We start from the raw sequence: 25505 nt of genomic DNA on the forward strand, positions 1-25505 counted from the left end.
CAAGAAAATACATAGTGAAATTCAACATTCATGCATAGAAACATATCTTTGTGTGAAATAGGTGAGAAAAAAACTCCACAAAATATGGCAGTCGGAAGGCTGTGTTATCCAGTAGGTAGATGTGGAGAAAATGAAGTTTTATAATTCTCCATATCATATGGTATATGAAATTAGAAAATAATGACATTTCACTCAAAGATAATCAAGGCACAAAACCATGGATATATTGACTTCATCACAATGGCAGCGTGAGGTGAACCTCTGTAAAGCTCCCCTGGGATTTACAACTAATCGAACAACAATAACTCCACAAAGGACTCCCTGCACAGCAGACAAGCAAGACAAAGAGGCCCACTACTGAATTCACCTCCAGGTGGGAGAATCGCGCGAGTGTGGGGGGGAGGAGGGAGAAGTGCGGAGACGGAGCCTCGCGGGTGCAGGACACAGACCTAGCTCACTGCTCCGAGCTCACTGCATCTGGAACTATTGCAGCTGGGGGAGAGGGAAGAACTCGGACTGCTAGGGCTCCGCTTATGGCCCACAGGGCTGAGGGGGCAGCATGAACCCAACGCTCACGGCAGAGACCTCGGAGCAAAGACTGAGGGAAGAAAGCTGAAAACGGTGGTTTAAGTCCTCACTGCCAAGCAGAGAACGGAAGTCTTAGGCACTGAGACGAGCCACCCCCTCCCTACCCTCCCAGAGCTCGCCCCGCCCCCACCTGCCCGGTACTAGAAGTGGAACAGTAGCAGTGTCAGATCAAAAGAACAGAATATTTGCTGTTCTGAGAACTGTGGACCGCAGACACAGATTCGCAGCCCAACAAGTTCCAGCAAAGGGGAGGGAGCTGTGGAAGCAGGACCAGCTGTGGTGGTGGTCGCCGCCATTGCTCTGGGCCACCTCTCACAACTCACCCCGCCCCTGGCCCCACCTATCTGGGCGGATCCCTGCAGGAGTAAACAGAACTGCTGAAACAAACGGGCTCTGAACCTGGTGCAGGAAGAGATTTGGAACTTCAAAACCCTCCGTATACCCACACGGACACTGCACCCTGTGACCCAGGCGAACTATTAACAGAGGAGAAGCCCATCTCCCAGGGAATCCCCCCATTGTGTGAGAAGCTGGAATAGTGCAGAGAAAACATAGCACTACCGTGTGAGAGAGAAAAAAAAGGCTGCAGTTGGAGAGAAAATAAAACATTCCAGCAACAGGTACTGGAAAACAAAAGAAAGACCTCTTCCTATCAACCTGTTGCAGAAGCCACTCCTGTAGATGTCTAGGAAGAGAAATAATAAATCAGTAATTGCCATGAATAACCAAGGCAACAAGACAGCTCAGAAAGAAAGTGAAAAGTCTCCAGAAAATGAACTTAAAGATAAGGAAATATGTGACTTAAATGACAGAGATTTCAAGATTGCAGTTCTGAAAAACCTCAAAGAGATGCAAGAAAACACAGAAAGGCAATTTAAGGAACTCAGAAACACAATCAAAGAACAACATGAGCATTTTACGAAAGAGATTGAAATTTTAAAAAAGAACCAAATAGAATTTCTGGAGATTAAGACCCCAATAGAAGAAATTAAGAATGAAATAACCAGCTTAGGAAGTAGAGTTGACCAGATGGAGGAAAGAATCAGTGACATCGAAGATAGAAACCTGGAAATTACATAGATGGAAGAAGAAAGAGACTTGAGACTTAAAAGAAATGAAAGAACTCTACAAGAACTTTCTGACTCCATCAGAAAGAGCAATATAAGAATAATGGACATACCAGAAGGAGAAGAAAGAGAGAGGGGAACAGAGAATATATTCAAACAAATTGTTGATGAGAACTTCCCAAACTTGTGGACAGAACTGGATCCTCGAATCCAAGAAGCAAATTGAACACCTGATTAACTCAATCCCAACAGGCCTTCTCCAAGGCACACTGTATTGAAGCTGTCTAAAATCAATGACAAAGAAATAATCCTCAAGGCAGCCAGGGAAAAGAAGATTGTAATCTACAAAGGAAAGCCTATTAGATTATCATCAGATTTTTCAGCAGAAACTCTATAAGTCAGGAGGGAGTGGAACCAAATATTCAAACTATTGAAAGAGAGAAATTATGAGCCAAGAATAATATATCCAGCAAAGATATCCTTTAGATGTGGAGGAATAAAGACCTTTCCAGACATACAAAAGCTGAGGGAATTTTCTAATACACGACCTGCACTACAAGAAATACTAAAGGAGGCTATTCAACCACCATCAACAGGGACAATTTGTGGCAAACAAAACATAAAAAGGGGGAGAGTAAAGGCCTGAACCGTAAACCAGAGGGTAAGGGGGTTGGGGGGGTGGGAGATGAGGATAAGGGGGATCAAATATATGGTAATGGAAGGAGAACTGACTCTGGGTGGTGAACACACAATGGGATTTATAGATGATGTAATACAGAATTGTACACCTGAAATCTATGTAATTTTACTAACAATTGTCACCCCAATAAATTAAAAAAAACAAAAAACATGGATCTCACTATGCTGTACACCTCAAACTAATATAAAACAATACTGAATGTCAACTGTAATTTAAAAAATATATAGTCACAGAATGTGAAGTACAGCATAAGGAATATAGTCAATGGTATTATAATATCCATGTACGGTGTCAGATTAGTAGTAGAATTGTTGGGGTTATCACTTTATGAGGTGTGTAAAAGTCTAATCAATATTTTATTTTGTACACCTGAATTTAATTTAAAAAATAATATGAAAACCCCGCGATTCTTTGTCTTTAAGGAATTATCACATAAAAAAATTACATTTGGAACACCTTACTTTATTTTCCCTTGAGGTACCAAGTCCTTTTCTAAGGGCCTTTAGTGGAGGTAAAACCATGTAAGTTAGTTATGCCTAAGCAAGAAAGTAATTTTGAAATAACCAAATGAACCACGTTATTATATCAGCTCACATAAACAGTTTACAACAGATACGCCAGAAAATAAAGATAGAAGAGGAAAGCATAGAAAAAGGATACATTTAACATCAGATCATGCAGTGATTGAATGGACTAAAACATTAAGTGAATGGTGAACTTTGAGTTTAGCAAGTAACAAGTGTGCTCGTGGCCAATAAATGAGACTCTAGCCCAAAGCTGACTCCCTGTAACACTCTGAACAGAAACTCTGCAGTTCTGTTTTACATTGTGTGTGTGTTTAGAGCTGCACCATTCCCCTATTCTAATTTACTGCTTGTAATCTGTCTTGTACCCCTGGAACTGAGATGAATAACTCAGATTAAAATTGTACACACCTCAGTTTTCTCATCTGAAAAAAATGAAGATATCGAACTAGACATACTCCAAAATCTATTTCTACTCTGTGACCTTCCAAGAAGCTCTTTTAGTACATTAGAAGCAAAACAATATGGTTTCAAAATAAACTTAATCAAATGCTATGCTTGGTCTAGTTCCCTAGTGGGATACCTGATTTTATTTATTTTTTATATAGAAAAAAGCAGTGTAACATATTGCTTTTAATTTTACATAATGTTTTAGGTACCTATAACAAGTGTTAATGATAATAACAACAATAAAAATATCGTGGTGTCACATATTATCACCACTTGGAATCTGGCCATTTGTTTGCGCTCTGAGATTCACAAAACTAGAACACGCAGATCTTTATTTTACTAAAGGTCACTGAAAATGTTCCTTCTGAATATTTTTCCATTTAGGCTCCTGGTTGGAAAGTCCAGGGTGTAGACACTACACTGTGACATGCCTGCTATTTCTCTACAAGAAAAGAAGGGGGGAAAGGACCAAAGATTTAAAGATCCTTTAAATGTGAAACTGTAACCTACATCAAAGATTAGTTGGATTTGAAGTAGAAGCAAATGGGAAGAGTAGCTCTTTTAAAATTAAGATCATGTTCAAGTGAGATCTGATTCCTAAGTCAAACCAGCACATATCTAGTTCCTCATTCCTGTTATGGTACAGACAATCCTGGGGCATCCCTACTATGACTGGAAGGGTCATCTGTTATCCCTGCCAGCTGGCTCCCAGCACAGGCCCATCACGAGGCAGCCCCTGTAAATAGAACCACTGTGGGAAGAGCCTGAACAGGGAGATCCAGCTGCATAAAAACCACAGCACTTCAGGGAGACAGAGATGGAACCATCAGGGGCTGGGAATAAGCCTTAGCCAGCCTCCCTTGTGGTTTCAGTAGATAGAGAGCTTACCAGAATGACAGAGAGAAAGATGTTTGGCAAGACAAGTTTACACAAAAAAGAAGGAGAAAGAAAAGACGAAGAGAAAGAGGAGAAAGAAGAGGAGAAAGAAAGAAGATAATTTGGGGAAAACAGTAAACAAATTGTTTTCCTGGCTGGGAATCTAAATTCTGTAGCCCTCTGGAGAAGAATGCTCTCCTTGAGATTGTTTCCCTTACTAAGATCTGACTGAGTGTTGTTAGCTGGAGCACAGGAACCAGAAGAGAGCAGGCTACACTATGGGTTTCACCCTGAATGAATCTCTAGCCCAAAGGACTCCCTGGAACAGACTCTGAGCAGAAACGCTACAGTCCTGAAGCATATTGCTAAAATGAAAATTGTTGTTGATGTTCCTTTCTGTTTCCCTCCTGTTGAATGGGATCCAAGTGGCCTCTCCTACTCTCTCCTCCTCTTACTTCTCTTGTAGTCATGCTTCCTTCCTGCCCTGGCCTCTGGTCTATACAAGTGTGGTCCGCAGGAAGGGACACCTCAGAGCTAGACCACTGTCCCAGTTCAGTTAGGCATATTTTAGTCCATACTCTAATGTTGTTTGACAATATTTGATATGTCTTGGACCTAGATGGTGTAAACTGGTCATAAACAGAACCTACAAGAAGGTTTAGCACTTCCTTCACTCACTACCCTCTTTCCCAATAGAGGTGTGACTAATGGACTCAGAAACATTTTGCTCTGTGGGGATAAATCTGGATTTATGGTACCTTGTGTTCTGCTGTTAATTCCTAGTCAAGAATCGAGACCCTTGCTATCCTGAACAGGTGAGCCTTTGAGTGGAAAGTTTAACTAGCGGAAGGCGGTGGTTGTGGTTCAGTATGTGCCTGGGGGTCGAGGGTCAAGTAGAATTGAGGGAGAGGAGGTGGATTCATGTGGGGAAGAGGTGATGGACGCAGAGGACAACTTTCATCTGTTATTTCTTTTTCTCTAGGAGTTGTTTTGCCAGAAAAGCCACTCTGTGTAAATATGAAACCAGCCACACTTGACTTTGGTGATAATACCTTGTAGCCTCTGAGGCAAAAAGCGGGCTCTCCTGGCCCTTAGCACCCGCTTCGCCATGCGTCAGTGGTACCCAAATAGGATTTCAGTAGGCTGGAACTGGCTGCAAAGGGATACTGTCATCCTTTCTGCCTTGACAGGCAGTATTCACTCAAGCAAATGGCAACTATACGGATTTGAGTAGGGGAGAAAAAAGCAACTGGGAAACCGTCATACAACATTTTAGGTTTTTCTATGCATTGACAAGTCTCCTGATCGTGTGTGTGTGTATGTGCAAATACATGCACAGACATTGAGACACAGGCTTGAGGTTCACAGAGGCTTTGGACAGCGTGTCAGTTGTCACCCCTGCCACCCACCTCGTTTATCTCTTCCCTTGTGGTGCAGTAGTCCAAGCTGCAGCTCAGCGTCTGCTCATACTCCTTGGCTTTGGTGCTCCATTTCTCACTGTCTCTCTCAAGGATGTCCAGCTGCTGCTGTAGTTTCTTTGCAGACACATTAGAGCAGTTCTAAAAATGAAAGAGAAGTGGAAATGACAAAGGGGAGAGGAGAAACAGCAACGAGACGAATATGCTATTTACCTGCATTATGGAATTCATAAGTGACATTTAAAAAAAAATAGGCTCCTGATTTATTTTATCTTAAGCATATTTGAATATAATACTGTCAGAAAGAAGCCAGACACCCAACATGATGGGAAAGGCAAATCATTACATTTCTAGTCTTGAAACTTAAGCTTTGAAAATTTGCTCATCACACCCAACTCCTCAGAGACACTATTCATTAGAGGGTATAATTTTTACTTCAAAAGTCATCAAATATGCATTAAAAACATTCAGCTTCTGCACTATAATTTTCCCGTCAACTTGAGCTTAACCTCAGGTTCATTATGCAAGTGCTCCAGTCTCCACTCAGAAGAGGGTTGCTGAGGCCAAGGCCAGACACGATTGCAGAACAATTTACATTATTTGTGCAAAGTGAGATGTCTTACTTTTTTTCTTTTCTTTAAAATAAATTTACTAATAAAATAAAACTCTTTAAAAAGAATGCTCCTTCTTGGTAAAAATGATTCTACAGTGACAGATATTTCTATGTCTTTAGAGTAAAAAAAATACTTTTGGTTCAGTGTACTCCATACAGTTTAGTAGATATCTAAAATTAACTGTAAAATAAAATTGGCCATTATGATTTTAGTAATGTTACACATATTGGGTAGAATAAACAATCTTTTCTCCCCTCAAATTAGGAATTTGGAGAAGGATATCTCTCTCTCTCTCTCTTTCCATATATATATATATATATATATATATATATATATATATATACATATTTATAAACGTGTTATTTATGAAAATTTGATCTGGAATTATTTTCTTCTCTTTTAGACTCCTTTGTTAAGGTCATTTAAGTCAAATAAATCAGACCAATGACTAGCACTGAGAACCTTCGGTTTTCACCAAGAGGCTCTTTCATTTTGGGCTTTCTCTGGGCCTCAGATTCTTCATCTATAAAACAAGAATCCTGGGCTATGTGATCTCTAGGATACTTTCCAAATCTGAAATGCTAAAGTAGTACTGTCCAAGAACTGAAAAATGAGCCACATGAATAATTTTAAATTTTCTAGTAGTATTAAAAAGTAAACAACAAAAAAAGTGAAAGCAGTTTTTACAATATAGCTTCATCAAATATGTCCAAATATCAAAATTTTATCATGTACCTAAATATAAAAAATATTAATAAAACGTTTTTATACCCCAATTTTAAAAATATTAATAAGGTATTTTATACTAAGTTTTGAAATCTGCTGTGTATTTCACACTTAGGGCACATCTCAATTGTCGCCAAATTTATATCAGAAATACTTTATCTATATTTAAATTTTACAGAGTTTGGAGTTTCATAGCCAAGTTTTTCTGAACATACTTAAAAGTTTTCCAGTAACTACACTGAGTGTCAATTTTTCAACTAAAATTAAATACAACTAAAAGTTTAGTTCCTTAGTTTCTTTAGGTACATTTCAAATGTGAAAAAACTGACTGCTGTCTTAGACAACACATCTCTACCTTTTTTAATTAGCATAAGAATCGATGCATCAAACAAGACTTTTGTAATCAGATTTTTTTCTCCATAAAATGTTTTTCTTTTGTTAGAGGTGTTAGAAACACACCACTAACAACTATCCCAATGGTCGAATGTAGTTTTTAATTTAACATGTACCGGGCAAATCTGCCTGGTTTCTCCCTATTGTAGCCCAGCTCCCAGCTCGAATTAGGCATGAATGGTGGTGTTCTAAATTGCTTACTGGCCGCTGCACTAATGAGATGACGCCCACTCCCAGGGAAAGGGCCAGTTTGTGGAGATGGTCTATATGTGCCTGCTTTTCCTGAGAGCGACGGAGGTAAAGCTGGGCATCACGAGCGTTATCCAGTTCCTTGGGCTGATCTAGAAACTCCAGTTCTCTTGATCTGATGAGATGTTCCAGCTGCAAAAAAGGACATTAACAATTAGTATGAGTTTCATATTTTTATAAGCACAGCTTTTTTTGAAGCCTATTTCCTAAGTTTTATTAAGTGGTCAAGATCCTGCCAAGCCCAGGTATAATTATTAGTGTCAGAGCGAAGTAACAGTTACAATGCTGCAAATGAATAGGGTAAAATTGGGAATAGGGTAATGTTATCAGTTCTATTAAAGAAGAAAACACTCTTTTTCATCACAACCTAAAACCTTAGCAAGATTTAGGCCTATGATCTGAGTAAACTCAGAGGCTATTTTAAAAGGATATCAATGTATCTTCATTTTCTGTTAATAGAGGCTAATTGAATTTTTGCTGAGCACTTATGTGTCAGGTAGTTGAGATACAAAAAAAATGAATTTGTTTTCTTCCTTCAAAAAGCTTACATTTGAGTTGAGGGTTAAAACTAATTAAGAATCAAGATGCTAAAATGACAGATGTGTGGAATAAACAATGAGAGTTCTAGAAATTTAGAAGAGAGGAAAATCAGTCCAAGTGAGGAGGCAGGATTGTTGGAAAGACAGACAGGGTTTAGATTGAGGAGAAGAGACAAAAGGACCTGTGGGATAACAGCAGCCTGAGAGTCAGGGAGTTAGGAATGTGAGTGCCATCTTTAAGGGACAAAAAAAGAGTTGGTAGGTGGGACCATAAGGGAGGCTAGAGGTGCAGTGAGAGAAAAGTTAGAGGCCAGACTGTGGAAAGCTTCCCATATCAGAAGAAGCAATTTGGCTTTTATTTGTTATACAATAATTTGTATTTAACGTCATAGTTTAAAACTGAGGGTCTTCCAGACATCTGTGATAGGCCTCACCTCTTCCTTGACTTGGTGGAACTGGACTGTCTTATACAGGAGATCCTCGTAGTCCCCGATTCTCTCTTTCTGTTTCTGATGGAAGTGAATGAGTTCCTTTAGTTGTTGAGACTTCTCTTTCACTTGCGCCCCTTTGGCACTTAGTTCTTCTGATTCTTTTATAATGTACTGAACCTCATCATTCAGTTGCTAAAGAATTGACAGCAATAAAAGAAATCCAGCTTTTAGAGAGCTTTTTTACATTACAACTGATTGCATAAAAGATCTAAATAACCAATCATTCTCTCACTTGTTAACAAAAACTTACTCCCGCAAATCCAGCCAATGTGTTTGAGGCTAGGGTTACATTATTCCGTCCCTGTTTTCCCAGAATTTTCTTTTCTTTTCTTTTGTTTTTTTTTTTTTTTTAATGATGAGCAATGCAAAAAAGTATTTCAAAGTTAGGTGGTGAAATGGGAAGACATGTATTTCTATAGCACACTAAGTGTTCTAGTGATCTGTTAAGGAAATGTATTTCTGATACTTTATGAAGCCATGGTCATCTCTGATATTTGATACAGACAGAATCAGGTGGTATGGCAAGAAAACCAAGAGAAAACAAATATAAAAATATATTGGGGAATTATTTGTCCTTTACGATAAAAGAATGATGAGAATGAACCGCCAGCTGAACAGCAAAATATATATGTGGCTTTAAATGTGGTCATCTCAGAATCTACAAATAGCTACCACATATAGGGAGGGATAAATTGCCTTTCTTTTTACCCAGCAGTACTCAGAGATACCTCACAGGAATCAAGATCTTCAGGTAGAACTTGCAAATGGTGGACAACTCAAAGAAGAAGCTACTATAATTTCAGGGATGGATTTTATAGCAAAGATAAAAATAATGGAAATGATTGAGGCTAAAGAAATAATTTGCAGAAGAGTAACAGAATGAGGGTCTTTAAGTTCAAATCAAGCAAGTGGGCATCAAATATATGCACATCACAGTGACAGAGCTAAAGAAGGCACAGTCCCTCATTTAGAGGGATTTATACATATACGTACTCCTGCACGTGTAGGGGCACAAGCACAAGCACACGCAAAATGCAAATAAGCAATAACACATGGTATGTCAATGCACTTAACATGTAGGCTAACTGAATTTCCTAAGAGTTTGAATGAAGAGTTCACTGTGGGCTACGATGTTGTGTGTTTTGTGTTTGTGTTTGTGTGTGTGTGTGTGTGTGTGTGTGTGTGTGTGTGGTGATATTATATCAGTTTGTCTTAAAGGAACCTAAAATAGATATTCCTTAAAGGAACCTTCAATCTTCTGATTCTGGGATTCTTTAAGGCCAACACTTACAAAGTAGTGACAAAGAAAACAAAACAAAATACAGGTATCTTAACTTTGCAAGAAAGAACAAGAATGCAGGCAAGAGGATAACTGGGAACCATTTTTGGCAGTTGTGTCAAGTTTAGGAGCAGCAGGAAGGGGTTGGGGGGTATGGAATGCAGTAGCAGCAGGGCCTGGGAACATGACTCATGGTTTCATCTCACATATCCTGAGGGCTCTCTGGGAGGGAGAATAGGAGAACACAGCAAAATTCCTGGGAGGGTGGCAGAAGCCTGGGTGCCAGAGGGTGGGGCTAGTGACATCACAGTGGTCATTTCAGGGGCAGAGAGCAGCAGAGCCTCTGTGTCAGAGGTTGCTCATCCTTATTCTAAGATGAGTTGATCTAAAACATGGCTATCCTCCTAGGAAAATGATTAGAATGACTATAGATGATGAATATATTAAGAAAATAATTTAATGTAAATTAATCTAAGATACGATTACTTTAAGAACATTTTGTAGCTTGAATGTTTATGTATCATCTAATATAGACTCGTGCAGAAAAACAGTAAGAATAAATCTGTTTTTAAGTGGATTTTTAGAAAAGCAATATTTTGTTTTTAAAAAAATATTAATTCACCAGTCTGTTCTAATTAATTAGGTAAACCACAACCAGTTAAAAAGGTTTTTCCTTTAACCCAATCTATCAGTTTGCTTCTTCACCTGGAACTGAGGCTTCATTGCATTCCATTTTTTCCGTAGACCTAAAATGGTCTGGAGGCTCCCTCCAAGGTCAAGTGCAGTCACAGGAGTAAGAGCTTCCTGAAGAAATTTTGCATTGTGACTAGTCTGAAATAAACATCAGATAGTTAGGCATGTGTTTTCTCTGCTACCACCAATATGTTACCACCACTCACCAGTGATGACATGGTGTGTCATCGAACTTTTCAACCCCCATGAAAACACTCATTACCTCGAGTGAGCTCGTAGTTCTAAACAATGAACAAAAGCACAGGCCCTGGGTTTTCTTTACGTTTTTTGATTTTATTGGGGTAAATATATATATCACCAATTTTAGCATTCTAACCATTTGTAAGTGTGTAGTTCAGTGGCATTAGTATACTCACACTGGTGGGCACCCATCACAACCATCCATCTTCAGAATTTTTTCATCACCCCGAACTGCAACTCTGCACCCACTTAAACACTAACTGCCCTTCTCCTCAGCCCCTGGTAACCCTAGTCTGCTTTCTCTATGAATTTGACTGCTCCAGGTACTCTATGTAAGTGGAATCATACAATATTTATCCTTTTGTATCTGGCTTATTTCACTCAGCATAACGTTTTCAAGGTTCTTTCATGTTGTACCATGTGTCAGAATTTCGTTCCTTTTTAAGGCTGAGTAACACCCATTGCATAGTCGCTCACCTTTTTAAGTTGCTCTTTGAAAGCTCCCCACTGCTGTTTCACAGGCTTGTTTGCAGTGGCTTTAAGTTGCCATGCCAGCCGGAGGCGGCTGACTTCTTCCCTTTCTGCCTTCTGGCTTTCCATAGTGTTCTCCATAAGGTGGACTTTACTTTTCACGTTGAATACTTCATTTTCTTTTGCCTGTTCAATTAACAATCCATTAAATGGCTTTTCTTTCCAAAGCAATGCAACATTTTTGCATACAACCACTCTAGGAGGCAAACACTTGATCACAACCAAAACAGAACAAAATTCTGATAGCAAGACCCATCAGAAATGCCTGTGCAGAGACACAGCTAGGCTCTAAGCACCCACATCAGGTCCTGAGTTCTTCAAGAGCCCAGTGGTGTTTGAGCCCCCAGCTATGGTCTGGTTTTTTCTTGGGTCTTAAGGAGGGGGTGACTGAATGAGTACTATCCAGAAATATTAAAGTCAAGATTATTTTAATATATAAGTTTTAAAGTGTATTCTACTTTTCATTTTAACAGACTCAAGAGCAGATGTCAAAATCTCAGTATCAAGGAATATGAGGGGCCCCATTGTTCCAGGCCTTTTTTTTTCTTTTCACTTTCCCATTGGATAGATTATAATGAGTTGCCCGTGTAAGCAGTCCCTCAAGTTACTCCCTTTTGTGAGAACTGAAATGTGCATCTATATTTCTCTCTATTTGTATCTCTATTGTGCACCAGAAGCACAGTATCTAAATTCAAAGACTTCCCTACCCAACTTCCATATGTTCTTGCTGACTGATTTGAAAGCCATTAAACAATGGCTGTAAACAAGGGGTAATTCAGTTGGAAGTAGAAGGATAAGAGAGGTAAAGAGTAAGACCCTGTGCTATTTTATGTGCAAACATGAAAAAAATGCAGATGAAGTGCAGCCGGTTCGCTCAGTTGGTTAGAGCGTAGAGAGCAGTGCTCTTCACAACTAGGTTGCTGGTTCGATGGGCCACTGTGAGCTGCGCCCTCCACAACTAGATTGAAACAACTACTTGACTTGGAGCTGATGCATCCTGGGAAAACAAACTTAAATAAATAACAAAGTTTAAAAAATGCTTTAAAAAGACAATGCAGACGAATATATGTTTGGCAAAATAATGATTCTTACTTTGATGGTCTTTCTCAATAAATCCTTGAATTCACAAGTAGCAAATGTACAAAGATTTCTATAATAACAGTGACAACTAAGTATCTAAAAGTCAAGGGACCATTTACATTGTAGTCAGAAGATGGTGTCTTAATTAAGATAAATTGTAACAGGATATTTTAAACAACAGGTTATCTTATTTTTAAATTATTTTAAATGACATTAATATTGTATATTTATATTTTATATTAATTTAGACATCATAAAGTGTCAATTAATTGCAAAAAACACAATTGTAGGTCCTAAATGAGGCTCCCCAATGAATTTGGAATCTAGGAATAAAATGATATATTCTGTAACTATTGATTAACAAGAGGCTATATATTACAAGCAATATTAGAAAATCTCACCAGGATCCAACCCAAATCATAAATTTTATCTATGCTGAAAATAGAGTTAGGGTATCTTTCACATACTATTAAGAAACTATGAAGAAACATGTAGTATAATACATAACTGAATAAAAACTTGGAAACTGTAGCATGCCAGTGACCACTGCAAGCAGGGTATGATGGTCTGAGAGAGATTAGAAAAAGGAAAGCTGTCACAGGACTTGTTGATGTCTAGCTAGCAGGATACAAAAAGAGCGATCATGTATTTGGCAGACTTCAATATTTTGACCACTCAGGAAGATTAAATAATTTGCCCAAGGTCCAGTTAGTAAACACACTATTCACTCTACTTCTGTGTAAGGGCATGGAAAAACCTGCAATAACCTGGTCTAATAGGGTACTAAATTACCCATTCTCCACTTAGATTCAGGCACAATGAATTGTCTTTAGATGTCTTGCTGTCTAGGTACCTTGATAACAGAAGGCACTATCCCAGAGAGCATTCTTTGTATTCACTACTATAAATTAGTAAATTGCCACTTTCATCAAGATGTCTGCCAGATTTCTCACTTAAATCAGCTTCTCCGATCTTGATGATACTTAGATGAACTGAAAATTTTTCAATTTCAAGCTTGAAAATATGATCCACGGCAACCTAATCAAGAGCAGAACACCCAGCGGAAAATGCCAGCTGGCCTTCTTCCTTCTTAACAACCAAACTGGTTACCACATTTCAACAATAATGTGTTTTGCGTTTTTTAAAGCCTAATGGTCCAAAAGATATGAAGAAAATAAAAAATGTGTTTTACTTGCTTCATCAATAATTTCTGATCTCAGACGGTGGCTAATCCAATAAAGTTAACTATTAAGTGGCTCTTAATTCTTATCAATAAGGTGGAATTTATTTATCATCTGACAGTGGTAAGGACCTTATGTATTTTTTATACATAATGCCTGATATTTGATAAATATTCATTAGTTCTGCCAAGACAAGAGTACATGACTGTAAACCAAGATGAAAAGTAGAAAGTAGAAACAACTCCAGATCCAGATGTAGCAATGAGCTGACACACACTTTAAAGTGCCCTTTAAAGTTAAGTGGTCAAAAATTAATTAAGTTAATATGGTCAAAAATTATAACAAAGGGGAAGGAAGGATAAGAAAGAGAATTTCATCGGCAATTGAAATCTAATAAAAAAGTATCAATGGAAATTTCATAACTGAAATAAAAATTCTGAAATGAAGTTAGTAATAAAAAAAATAGACCAAAAAATGCAGTTTGCAAATATTTGAATTCCCTTATTAGCCTAAATTAGAGAAGTGCCCAAGTAAGAAATGGGAGAATATATACTGAACAAAGTAAAAATGTAAGATAGATTAGATAGATCCATAGATACATAGATGATAGATAATACATGTTCTAAATGTTCCAAATAAAAAAAAAATAATTTTTTTACTATAAGCAACAGTATAACATACGAACATGGGCAAATTGTTTAGCAAGTTTCCTCTGATGCTTAAAGATAGTATTAGATAAATTAGAACTATTCAATGTATATTTTGTTTCCACATATATTTAACAAGAATGGTCTTCAAACAACAAACTTGAGAAAAACAAGACAAAGAGAAAATTGCAGCTCAGAGTAAATGAGGGTAGTTAGATGGAACCTAACTCGTACAAATGAATTCAGGTCCAGACTCAGTTTAATCATATCTCAGAATACTGAGAAAATTGCAAATCTACAGAAAATAGGAGAAGGGCCAGAAAATTAGAGAAAGAAAAATTCTTTGACTTTCAAGTGGGGAAAAAGGATGGACTACATAATTTACAGATGGGAAAGCTTTACAGAGAAGACCAGTGCCATAAGTTCATCACTGATCAATCCATTTGTGATCACTTTGGAAAGAATCCCTTGATCACTAGGAGTCAACCTGATTTCTGTCAGATTATATGTATGTAATTGATAGGATTCTAGGTAAATAGAGATCCCTTTGAGTAGTGTCTCCCATTACAAACATAAGAAAAACACTGTGAAATCGTGGTTGGATTAAAGTACTATTTGAAGCATCCATGATTGTTTAAAAAACTGGTTAATTAACTGATTGCTTAATGGCTTGGGATGTCAACCTGCCCCTTAGACACTTTTATTCATTATCAGATTGTAGCTAGAAGTCTTCTTTCTCAATGTATAGAATTAAACCCAGGAGAGATGGCTAATATAGTAGATAGCAGGTCCAAAATTAATTTGACAAGATGGAAACATGGGGGAAGACTAACCAAATGACATTAAATAGGAATAAATATACGACCCACATTTGTATGTAAAAGATAAATAGCTGACATAAGATGGGAGAGACCTAGCTTGGCAGAAATTACAATAAAAATGTACGACAGTTTTATTCAATCCCAAGCTTAATATGAATCAGCAAAGTGAAATCCTCGCTAAAAATGCTTGTATACTCTTAGGTCTCACTAGTAAAGAATGATGTCCACTTTGTTGTTCTGTGTGTTTAAGTTGTACTTCACTTTTGGTTACATTTTATGAATGATTTCGACAAATCATAGAAAATTCTGGGAGGAAGGATCAGGATGGAGAGAGAAATGAAGCTACCTCCTAAATGACAGAAAGGATTTGCACGTGGTTAGCCACAGAACAGACTCAGATTCAACACAAGAACTATTTCCTACGTTTGAAGGACTTTTCATGTGTAAGAGGAATGAAGCATGAATACTTTTCCCCTGTGTTGCTACGGAGAGTTAGAACCAGATATGAAGACAGATTTCACTTAACATTAAAACAGAAGTTTTCTAGTAGCTGGCGTTCTCTAACAATGAAATGATCAGTTTCATTAGGAAAATACCAAAGTATTGAAGGAGAGGAGGATTAGCCATCTTTTAAGAATTCTGCAGAGCACTTTATATGGGTCAGAGGTTGATATTAGGATTCTAGAATATTTTACCGATATAAGTGGACAACTAAAGTTTAGGGTATATGTCTAAATATAATGGAGCGTCACTATAAAAAGATCTGTTATAGTAAGAAATTCTTCAAAATGAAGATGCATCCTAGACATTGTCTTTAGTCCCGGGCAATTTTGGAAGGACCTTGTTGCACGCTTTCAACGTAACTTAGAACTTTTGGGTGAACTTCTATGTAATGATAAAAAATATTGCATTTGGATTATAGTCATTCTTTCTTCTTACTAGTAAAAATAACCATCACGTTATAAAGTAACAAGAGGTCTAGGATTAAATAAACGTATAAATGCTGGGCTTCAGGACTGTTCTAGGTTGAATGAAGCTAAAACGAACTTTCTAAATCCACATTACTGATTAATTGATAATTGAACTTTTGAATTTATGATTTTAACTTTGACAAGCAATCCTTGCAGAAGCTGTGACTCACATAATGTCATTCTCACCATATTTATTAAATTAAGGAACTGAAGCCCTAGGTCTTGAGTTAAAAAACTCCTCTTTAAAAAGAGCTGCCACTGCTCAGCAGAGTCAGACTGGTATTTGGCTTCAGCAATATCTTCTTCCCTCTGTGGGTTTTCAGTTTGGTAAAACTCCTTTAGGCTCTGACACTGCTCCTCTATCTAAAAATAAGGAGAATATAAATGCAAGTTAAGAACACTTAAACACATTTTTAAAGAAAAGTGACACTAGATTCCAATAAAAGCCTATATAAAAATTAAATGGAAACTACATCCCAGATTTCTTTAACTAATTATTGAATATTGTCAAATTTACTGAAAAGGTGTGAAAATCTATTTAGGTTGTTGACAGACAGAACTACCACTGGGTAATAAATTGAGCTGACACGTGTATTATCTATAAGACCTATTTACTATAGCCAAAATCATATTTATGTATTGTATATATGCATGTTTTATAAATGAGGATAATTTACGTCAAACACCAGTGTGAATCATTTAAAGCTGAGTTTTATAATTCAGAAGAAAGCTATATATGCACATATATATGTGAATATATATATATATATATATATATATATATATATATATGTAATTAAGGAATATGAATCAGAAAGAAATGTAAGTCCATGAAAAAATATTAGTAAATCACAATTTGCTTCTAATAAGTGATAAACCAGAACAAGAGTACACACAATTACTAATTTTCTGTACAAGTGTTAATATGAAACTGTTTCCATGAGCTAATCCTACTAAGAAACATTACTTTACCTCCTTATATTTTTTTCATTTGCTAACCCAATGTAAGCAATACTAGATTATTTTCAACCATTCCCTTTGAATAGAGCTTATATAAAATCAAATGTGCCTGCAGAACTATAGATGAACATATAATTGGCTCATGTAGAAATAGGAGAAAATTTTTGCAACAAGTTTTTGTGCATTTTGAACCATATTTAATGGCCACTAGGACAATACTCAAAGAGCTCCTAACTACCAAAAGCAACATAACCATGAGAGAGATTTCAGGCAATGGTTAGTCATTGTATTTTAAAGCTTTGAACAACATGCTTAATTTAAATGAGCTTAATAGGAGAGCTTGCACATGGAGCTCAGAAACAGTTGTCTCCTCATTTCCCACATTCCATTTCTCCATAGCCAGGTTTGGCTGATGCCTGTTTCCTCAGCCCAGAATGAGCTTTTCTCAGTTTTGCGCTTTTACTCATTCTTCATGAGCTAGTTAAAATGCCACCTCCTTCATGGATTCTTCTAAGATTCCCTAGTAAAAATTAAGCATTTATTTCCTTGGGTTGCCAAAGATGGTTCTGGAAGAAAGAGAACCAAAATCAGATTTTTACAACTAAAGGCCACATTTATGCACAATGCTACGGGTACACTGAGAGGGGACCACCAACTCTGCATCGAGTAAACAGAGAACTTCCCAAAAGAGGTGACATTGATTTGTGTCTTTCAGGATTGTCCAGGGTGAGGTGGAAGGAATAGCTGTGTGAAGGCACAAATATGAAAATACTGATGTTTCAGAGCATGATAAATGATCTGATTGTGTGGGTGACATTTGGCTTGTGCAAGCTGAGTGGCAAAAAAGAAGCTAAAAGGATAATTGTACTGGGATAAAACCCACCAGCAGGTTTCAACTTGTTTTCTATTATAACCAACATGATGTGACAAGTTCTCATTAGTTTGAAGCAACCGATAACTATCACAGTGACTCAGAATGAGCATGACAACCATCAGTAAGTACTTCAGTAACACTGTGCACGACAGGTTGGGTGTCAATTTGATGGGCTGTCAGTTGTGTGCAATTCTCAAAGCATGAACTTTAATTCATCCACCCTTTCCAACTGTTCAAAAAAGCCTCCTTGAATGCAAGTGAGAATGACACCATTATAGGAATTCCCTTGAATCTGTATCAGTGTATTTTTAAGTGAATAATGATAAACTTTAATATTTTATCCACTTTTAGTAAAAGTTACTAGCATCTTGCTTCACAAATTACATTTGTCAAACTGCCTGAATTTCAGGAGGTAATATGATTAGATTTGCTTTAGAATGACCATTTTTTGAAAGCAGGAGTGAAGGGGGAAATGACAGGGGGAAGGGAGAACAGGCAGAGGCAACTTTTTTAAGCCTCTGCAAGGGATGAGGAGGTTCCTCAACTGAGGAATGCATGGTGCAAAAGGAGAGTAAGGAGAATTCAGAAACCTTTTAGGTTGTCTCTCTAGAGAGACAAAGGATAGCATGGTCTTTGAAATAGGAAAAAATGAAAGGGAGGAGATTGGTGATTAACCTTAGACTTTATGGTTCCTAGCTGATTAATCTTGTATACCTAACTTCTCAGATCCCAAAGTTTTCCTCATTTGGAAAATAGGGATAATAGTAAATAAACATAGAGGTGTTGTAAAGATTACATAAAATCTGGAATGAAAAACACAGGGCCTGTTGAAAAATAAATGCACACTGAGAGAGAGCTAGGGAAAGATTTTGAAGCTTCCACATAGGACTTCTGAAAAATGGTGGGGTCATTAACCCAATGCCAAAATACAGAAAGAAAACTTGTTTGAGGGAAAGATAACCAATTGTGTTTTGTTGAGTTCCAGGAGCCCACAGGATACATAGGTAATTAGTATAACCAGAAGTTGAAAGCATTGGTCTGGAGCTTAGAACTGTTGGGGCTAAGGAGCCATTTCTGAGTAATTGGTGAATTGAAACCATATATGGGAGTGTGTGTAATTTTTGTAAGAAACATGTGTAGAGTGTGCAAAAGAAAGAGAACAGGCAATAACTCTGGGACCCACCATACTTCAGGAAAAGGGAACTGAGTTGGGAAAAAGGACAAGGAGTAGATAGAGTAGAAAAAATGATTCCACTTATGTGAAAATACCCAAATAAGACAAATCTATAGAGATAGAAAGCTGATCAGTGTTTGCCTGAGGCTGGGAGTAGAAACCAGGATTGACTGAAAATGTGCACCAGGGCTCTTTTTGGGGTGATGGAAATATGCTAATACTGGAGTACAATGACAGTTTCATAACTCAATAAATACATTAAAAACCATCACACTCCAAAATAGGTAAATTTTATGCTACCGTGTTTCCCCCAAAATAAGACCTAGCTGGACAATCAGCTCTAATACATCTTTTGGAGCAAAATTTAATATAAGACCCAGTCTTATTTTAGTATAAGACTGGATATAATATAATATAATATAATTAATATAATATAATATAATATAATATAATATAATACCGGGCCTTATATTAATTTTTGCTCTAAAAGATGCACTAGAGCTGACTGTCCAGCTAGGTCTTATTTTTGGGGAAACACGGTATGTAAATTACAATAAATCTGTTTTTGTTTTTTTAAGCCACAACAGATAAGAATAACTGGATTAAATAAATGTGGCAGAGAGATTAAGCAGGATGAAGACTGAAAATACACCATTTCATTTGTCAACACAAGGAAGTAGCTTATAGGAACATTTTCAGTGGAGCACATTTTCAAAGAGGTGGTAAATGGCAGGATAGAAAAGAAAATAAGCTAAACTGCTATGGGATGAGAACTGGGGAGGATGAATGAGTAGAGGCAAGAAATGTATTCTTCCTATTGCAAGAGTCCAGTTGTGAAGGGAAGGAAAATTATAGAGTGGTTGCCTCCACAAGGACAAGGCCTCCACAAGGACAAGGGCATAACTGTAGACCAAATGGAAGGAAGCAAAGGAAAAAGCAAACTTGAAAAATTAGAGAAGGTGGCTAGTGCTATATTCTGAAGGATATGGAAGCATACAGGGAGGGATTGATTTCTGATTAGCACTGAACAGAAAGAAGTAGGGACTTCACTTTATTGGCGATGATGGAGGAGGGGTAAATATGCCAATTGGTTTGGAAGTCAAGGCAGTTAGGCTCAATGGCCACATTTTATTTTTTTCCAGTCACATGTGAGGTCAAGGCATTGGCTGAGATTTAAGTATGGAAAGGAGTAAGATGTTTGAGAATCGCTACTGAATGGGTGCCAACTAGGGAGCATATGGGGGACCCAGCTGAGACAGAGACTTATAAATTTGTAACAGTGCCAATCAACACCATTGTATGATTTTCTGCAGGAGTATCTAGAAGCTTGGAAAGAAAAGCTAAGTAAATAAGAGTGTCAGATTGATCTAGTATTAGGAATTGGCAGAGTTAGTCAGGGTGGAAGGCAGAAAGTGGAGGCCATGGAGAATGAAACGCAAATGAGTAACCAGGAGCTGGAGAGGAAAAAAGGAAAACGTGAGCGGGTAAGAGAGTGACAGACTGAGAGCACTGCCAAAATTAGAAGGACAGAAGGTTCTGCCAGATAGGAAAATAGATTAAGTGAAAGCTGGGAAGATGAAAGGATGAAAAGTTGTTCTGAGGAAGTGTTTGCAAAGCTAAGGTTTCAGCCCTAAACTCAAATCTCCTGGTCCCAGCGGCTAGAGTGGGCCATGGAAGTGGTTACTGAACTAGAAGACAAGAAACTACAGTTTTGGCAATGAAGACACGGGAAACAAGCACTCCTTTGTACCTTCTCCACCATTAAAAGTTCTGAATAAACATGTTTATCAACAGAATAATCCTGTCAGTTGAAATACCTCTGCCAAACCATGAGAGGTTGGGACTAAGAAAAACTTTAAAAAGTCAGAAATGACAAAAGGTGGAGTAAAGATGTAGAAAAGGAGGCAGTGGTTACCTGAGATTTCCAGGGTCTGGACATGGCATTCCTCCAAACAATTATAGAAAGTAAGCTGACAGAGGAAATGTGGGTAGGCCAGATGGCGGTGTTGGGAGGTTAAGGGGAAAGTGTTGGGAGGGTGGGGGTGAGAATATGGAAATCTAGCATGCTACCTAACTTTGGTTGGCTTTATCCCTGAGTGACCTTGCTGGTTCTACCTCCTAATGAACCTCCTGAAAGGAGGGTGAGCAGCATGCAGCTGAGTACCCTGGGACCAGAGTTGAATGAGGAAGGACCCTAGCACTTTTATAATACTGACGTCATCTCCAAGACCCAGGGACAACTGAGAGATGGAACCCTAGTCTGCTAGAGGCAATGTTACAGACTGTCTATACACCCCTGTCCGAATAGTAACTCGGAAGAAGTTCTCTGCAGTAACGTGTCAAGAGGCATAAACTATCAAACAAAAACAGATTTGAGAATAGATCCAAAAGCCCATAATTTCCAATTCTGTGTATTTTAAATGAATCACATGAATTGCTTAGGTATTCAAAGAAATCCAAAGTTTAGACGATGACTTATTTTATAATAATTTTGTTCTACAGTTAGGATATTGTAAATACGTAAAGATAAAAAGTGTCCCAACAGAATTACTTTGCTTTTTTGTGTACATATCTACCCATACATGCTGTATAATGTTTTAGTAAAAGAGCTTACTCTTTCAGTGCTTGTATGAGGCCTTGGTGAAGGAAGGGCCTATAAGTGAGTACATGCCCTGGTGTGGAGGACATGGAATGACCTCCATGGGCTTCCATCCCCACAGAAAGCAGGAAGACGGGCAGAAGCCACCTTGCTGATGAAGGTGGCTAGCTACCTTGCCAGCACGTTGGTACCGTACCTCCTCTGATGACTTTAGAAATGCCACATAAGTTTGCAGGACTTGTGACCTGGAACCGATGCTTTGGTCAAGTAGGTTTAATTCTTCCTCTAGCCATTTAGCTTTAGAAAAAAGCAATGCCACTTCATCAGATTCAAATTCATTTTTCTCTGTCATAAGTTTTGCAGCTGCTTCTAATTCTTGTGCTGTGTCCTTTGAAAGCAAAGCACAGGGGGTCAGAAGCTGACAGAGGAATCATGAACATTCACATTTCATTGCCTCCTGTACATGCATCTATTATGATTATTAATTGAACTTGTACCAAAATTCTCCTCAATAAAAGAAAGGCACAACTTTCAAAATTTTTTTAAAAAAGGTATCTTAAAATAAAAATCATCTCAAATTATTCTTTCACTCTATCAGCTACACTTCTTGTTTAGCATTCTATTTTCTGTGTCACAAGTAGAAGAAGAGTTGTTTGTTATAGAAGATGATAAAACAAAATGGCACAAATGTTTTAAGTAATTTAAATATAGTTATATACTAGAATTGCTTTATGAAATTAACAATAATAGCTCAAGCAAATTCTTAAATTAATTTTGTTATTTTGTTCAAGGTGCAAATTTATAGAAATTGTTTACTCATTTTTAATTCATAAAAACATGACATATCAATTATTCATTCTTACTTAAATCACTACCTAGAAGGGTTTTTTAAAAAGTACAGGGGAAATATTACATATGAGGTCTAAATAGCCTAAAGAGTCAGTGAATTTGACTTGTTTGGGTTTGATATTTTTCTCTTTGAGTGCAATTTCTGTCATGTGAAATCTAACTACTGATTAAATGGAGGAGTAGGTATTGTAGGCATCACAGGTACCATTGCCAGAGGAAGAGTCATGTAAAATTTCATGGAGACCAACCTAGCAATCAAGCAAAAGTGAAAGAAAAAAATCTCCATTCTCACTTGCAGCAAGAAGAGATGGCTTCCCTACTTGTGTTTAATATGCTTCCCAAGTACTCCACTAAATGAAGGCAATTTTAAGAGTGTTGCTTCCAGACAGCACTCGGGAAGGAGGAAAGCAGGAGAGTTTCTCCCTGTGCAATTTCCTCCTTCCTTTTAAATTTTTTAAAATTAAAAAATGAAATTGAATTCAGACATATGTTTTATTTTAAACATTTTAAATAATAAATAAAAAAAAATCTCATTTTTTAAAAATCCGTTCATCTGTGGGTGGGCAGGTGGTGTGTCTGTGAAGGAGGCACTTCTGCTGAGAACTGGGGAGGCAAGGCCATTTCCTGCCAACCTGGGCGAGCCAAGGGAGACATGTGACTCACTTTCCTCAACACCTGCTGGGGCAGGCTGGGACTCAGTGGGGTCTGGAGCTGCTAGCAGGAATATTTGACCCTAAGAGCCATGGGAAAGGATGAGAGGGAGCTAGAGAAGTTGCCAGGGAGAGAAGGGGCATTTGCTGTCTCTGAAGGTTCAGCGTATGAACAAGATTGTGTTTCTATGTGCCTCCTGGAATCTTCCATTAACTCGTGTTGCTTCTGGTAATTTTCTTTCGTAACGTACTCCAGCAGAAAATCACAAATAGGCTTAGAAAAGCACTCTCCCTGCCTCTTTTGGCACCCCAAAAAGAGTGACTGACATCTCCCAGGCCAGGAAAAGGCGCCAAATGAGTGTTTGCAACCAGGCTAGAATGTTGAGTTTCAGTGAGCTCAAACCCCCTAATAAATGTACATATAAATATAAATAATTTATATACACATAACAGTAGGAGTTTTGAAGTCATTATTTGCCACAACATTAATTTAGAATCATAACCCTCCAGAGAACTAAGAATAAGTTTTATAGCTACTGATATAGAAAGAAATCATCTTTACAAAATCCTAACAATAATAATTATTTTATTTACCTTAGCTTGGATGTCTAGTTCCAAATATTTACTCAAAATCTTCCCTGACTCAGAAAGGCTGGAACCGACATCCATTGCATTGGAAAGTACTTGATTGATTTTCTGAATTGACATTTCCGCCTTTAGGAATAAAGAATATGTTGTAGACTTAGTAATATGTTTTTGCATATATGTACGCATATGTACAGAGAAGATAAATAAATAGTACTCTCTATATTCCCATTATACTTTATATGTCAATTTTAATCTAAAAAGAGTTTTAAATATTTCCAAATTTCATATTTAAATTAATAACATTGCTCTCCATATGAGGTAATACTACTGACTCACCGATAGAGGGTATATGTTTAAAGATATTTCTTGTAGTAACAGCAATGAGATATAAGCAATCATCCAGGTCCTCTAAGAACTTATTATTTATGAGTATATTACATAGAAAGGAGAATGCGCTTCCCAACACAGCTGACATCAATTTATCTGATTATCGGATGAGTCACAATCATCCACTGTAAGTTGAATAGGGTTCAATTTACAGGTACATTTTGAAGTAGAGGTCCAGAGCAAGGTATTAGATCACCTAAGATTTTCTATTTTTAGGGCTGGGGGACCCTGCAGCAGCCCCACACCCTGTACATGTGATAATAAAACACAGGAACACGCCTAGATGATGTAATTGATAACTGTAGAAGACTATATGTGATCTTCAATACACAAAAATCAGTGAATAAAGTGACCTTTACAGGTTCTATTACATTCAAGTTACTGCCTGCATCCCTGGGCTCTAACTAGAGTACATACTTCGCAGCGTCACAGTGGGTATGAATTGGCAGTAAGATGATGGCCACAGCTGTTGGAGTCCCTACTACATTTTCCACCACCATGGAATTTGCTTGACTCTCAAGCGCTAGGGAATGTGACACCACAGCTGTCATCATATTTGGAGTCTCCCTGGACCCAGGCATCAGAACAAGGCTCAAATTCCCAAGTTTCTGGATCAATAACAGGTAGGGAGGCAATTTAGATAGGGACATGGCTATTTATTGGTTATTTACACTTCACTGTCCTACAAAGTCTACTAATTCTACTTGTGTAAGTCAGGCATATAAGTTTATTGTATCAAATGAAAACATCATTGAAAATCTAAGACCCAGCCTATGCAACAAGGCTCATTAACATTAATGTCATTGAGACATTCCTAGTTTTTGCTATATATCCTGCCCAAAAATAAGCAAATTTTTATTTAGTGAGATAGTAGCTGCCTGATTTTATTTCTGGCTTGTTATTGAGAGAAATAACAGTCTCTCAAATCAAGCCATGTATTTACTCTATAGAGGATTTTCACACATATGCTTGCATTCAGATGACTGACCTAGTGCAATAAAACCCATCATTTTTGGTATTGACCTATTTGCTGTCCTTGTGTTGTGTAGTATCAAGTTAACCAAAACGTATGCATCTTGGAACCATGCACAAAAAAACCCTGTAAGGCAAGGACATCATCACGATACGTACCCAGTTAAGTTAATGCAGTTCTGCATTTGTATATACATGTTCAGAGCCGGGTGGCAGGTGGGATTACATATCTAGTTTTGGCAACCCGGGGCAGGGATGGTTGATGAGCAATAGTGAATTACAGCTCTATTCTGTTCAGTTATTAAAATCTAATGTGGAATGTAAGAGATGCCTAAGCAGACATTTCCCATTTCTCCCCCCAGGCCCATATGCTG

The 25505-nt window shown here is 37.7% G+C and overlaps 1 protein-coding gene across 2 annotated transcripts in view; it reads right to left on the bottom strand.

Moving 5' to 3' along the window:
* Window positions 1-25505, bottom strand: part of CCDC141 (coiled-coil domain containing 141) — a 167179-nt gene that overhangs the window by 28969 nt on the left and 112705 nt on the right. For both annotated transcript variants that reach the window (XM_081051212.1, XM_081051211.1), the window contains exons 10-17: window positions 23779-23898; window positions 21882-22073; window positions 16265-16441; window positions 11325-11504; window positions 10620-10745; window positions 8579-8767; window positions 7558-7737; window positions 5615-5764 (exon numbers count right to left, since the gene is read on the bottom strand). In XM_081051212.1, coding sequence (XP_080907338.1) covers window positions 5615-5764; window positions 7558-7737; window positions 8579-8767; window positions 10620-10745; window positions 11325-11504; window positions 16265-16441; window positions 21882-22073; window positions 23779-23898 — 1314 coding nt within the window. The remainder of the gene's footprint in view (window positions 1-5614; window positions 5765-7557; window positions 7738-8578; window positions 8768-10619; window positions 10746-11324; window positions 11505-16264; window positions 16442-21881; window positions 22074-23778; window positions 23899-25505) is intronic.

This window comes from Rhinolophus hipposideros (assembly GCF_964194185.1).
Source record: "Rhinolophus hipposideros genome assembly, chromosome: 6".
Classification (NCBI taxonomy): domain Eukaryota; kingdom Metazoa; phylum Chordata; class Mammalia; order Chiroptera; family Rhinolophidae; genus Rhinolophus; species Rhinolophus hipposideros.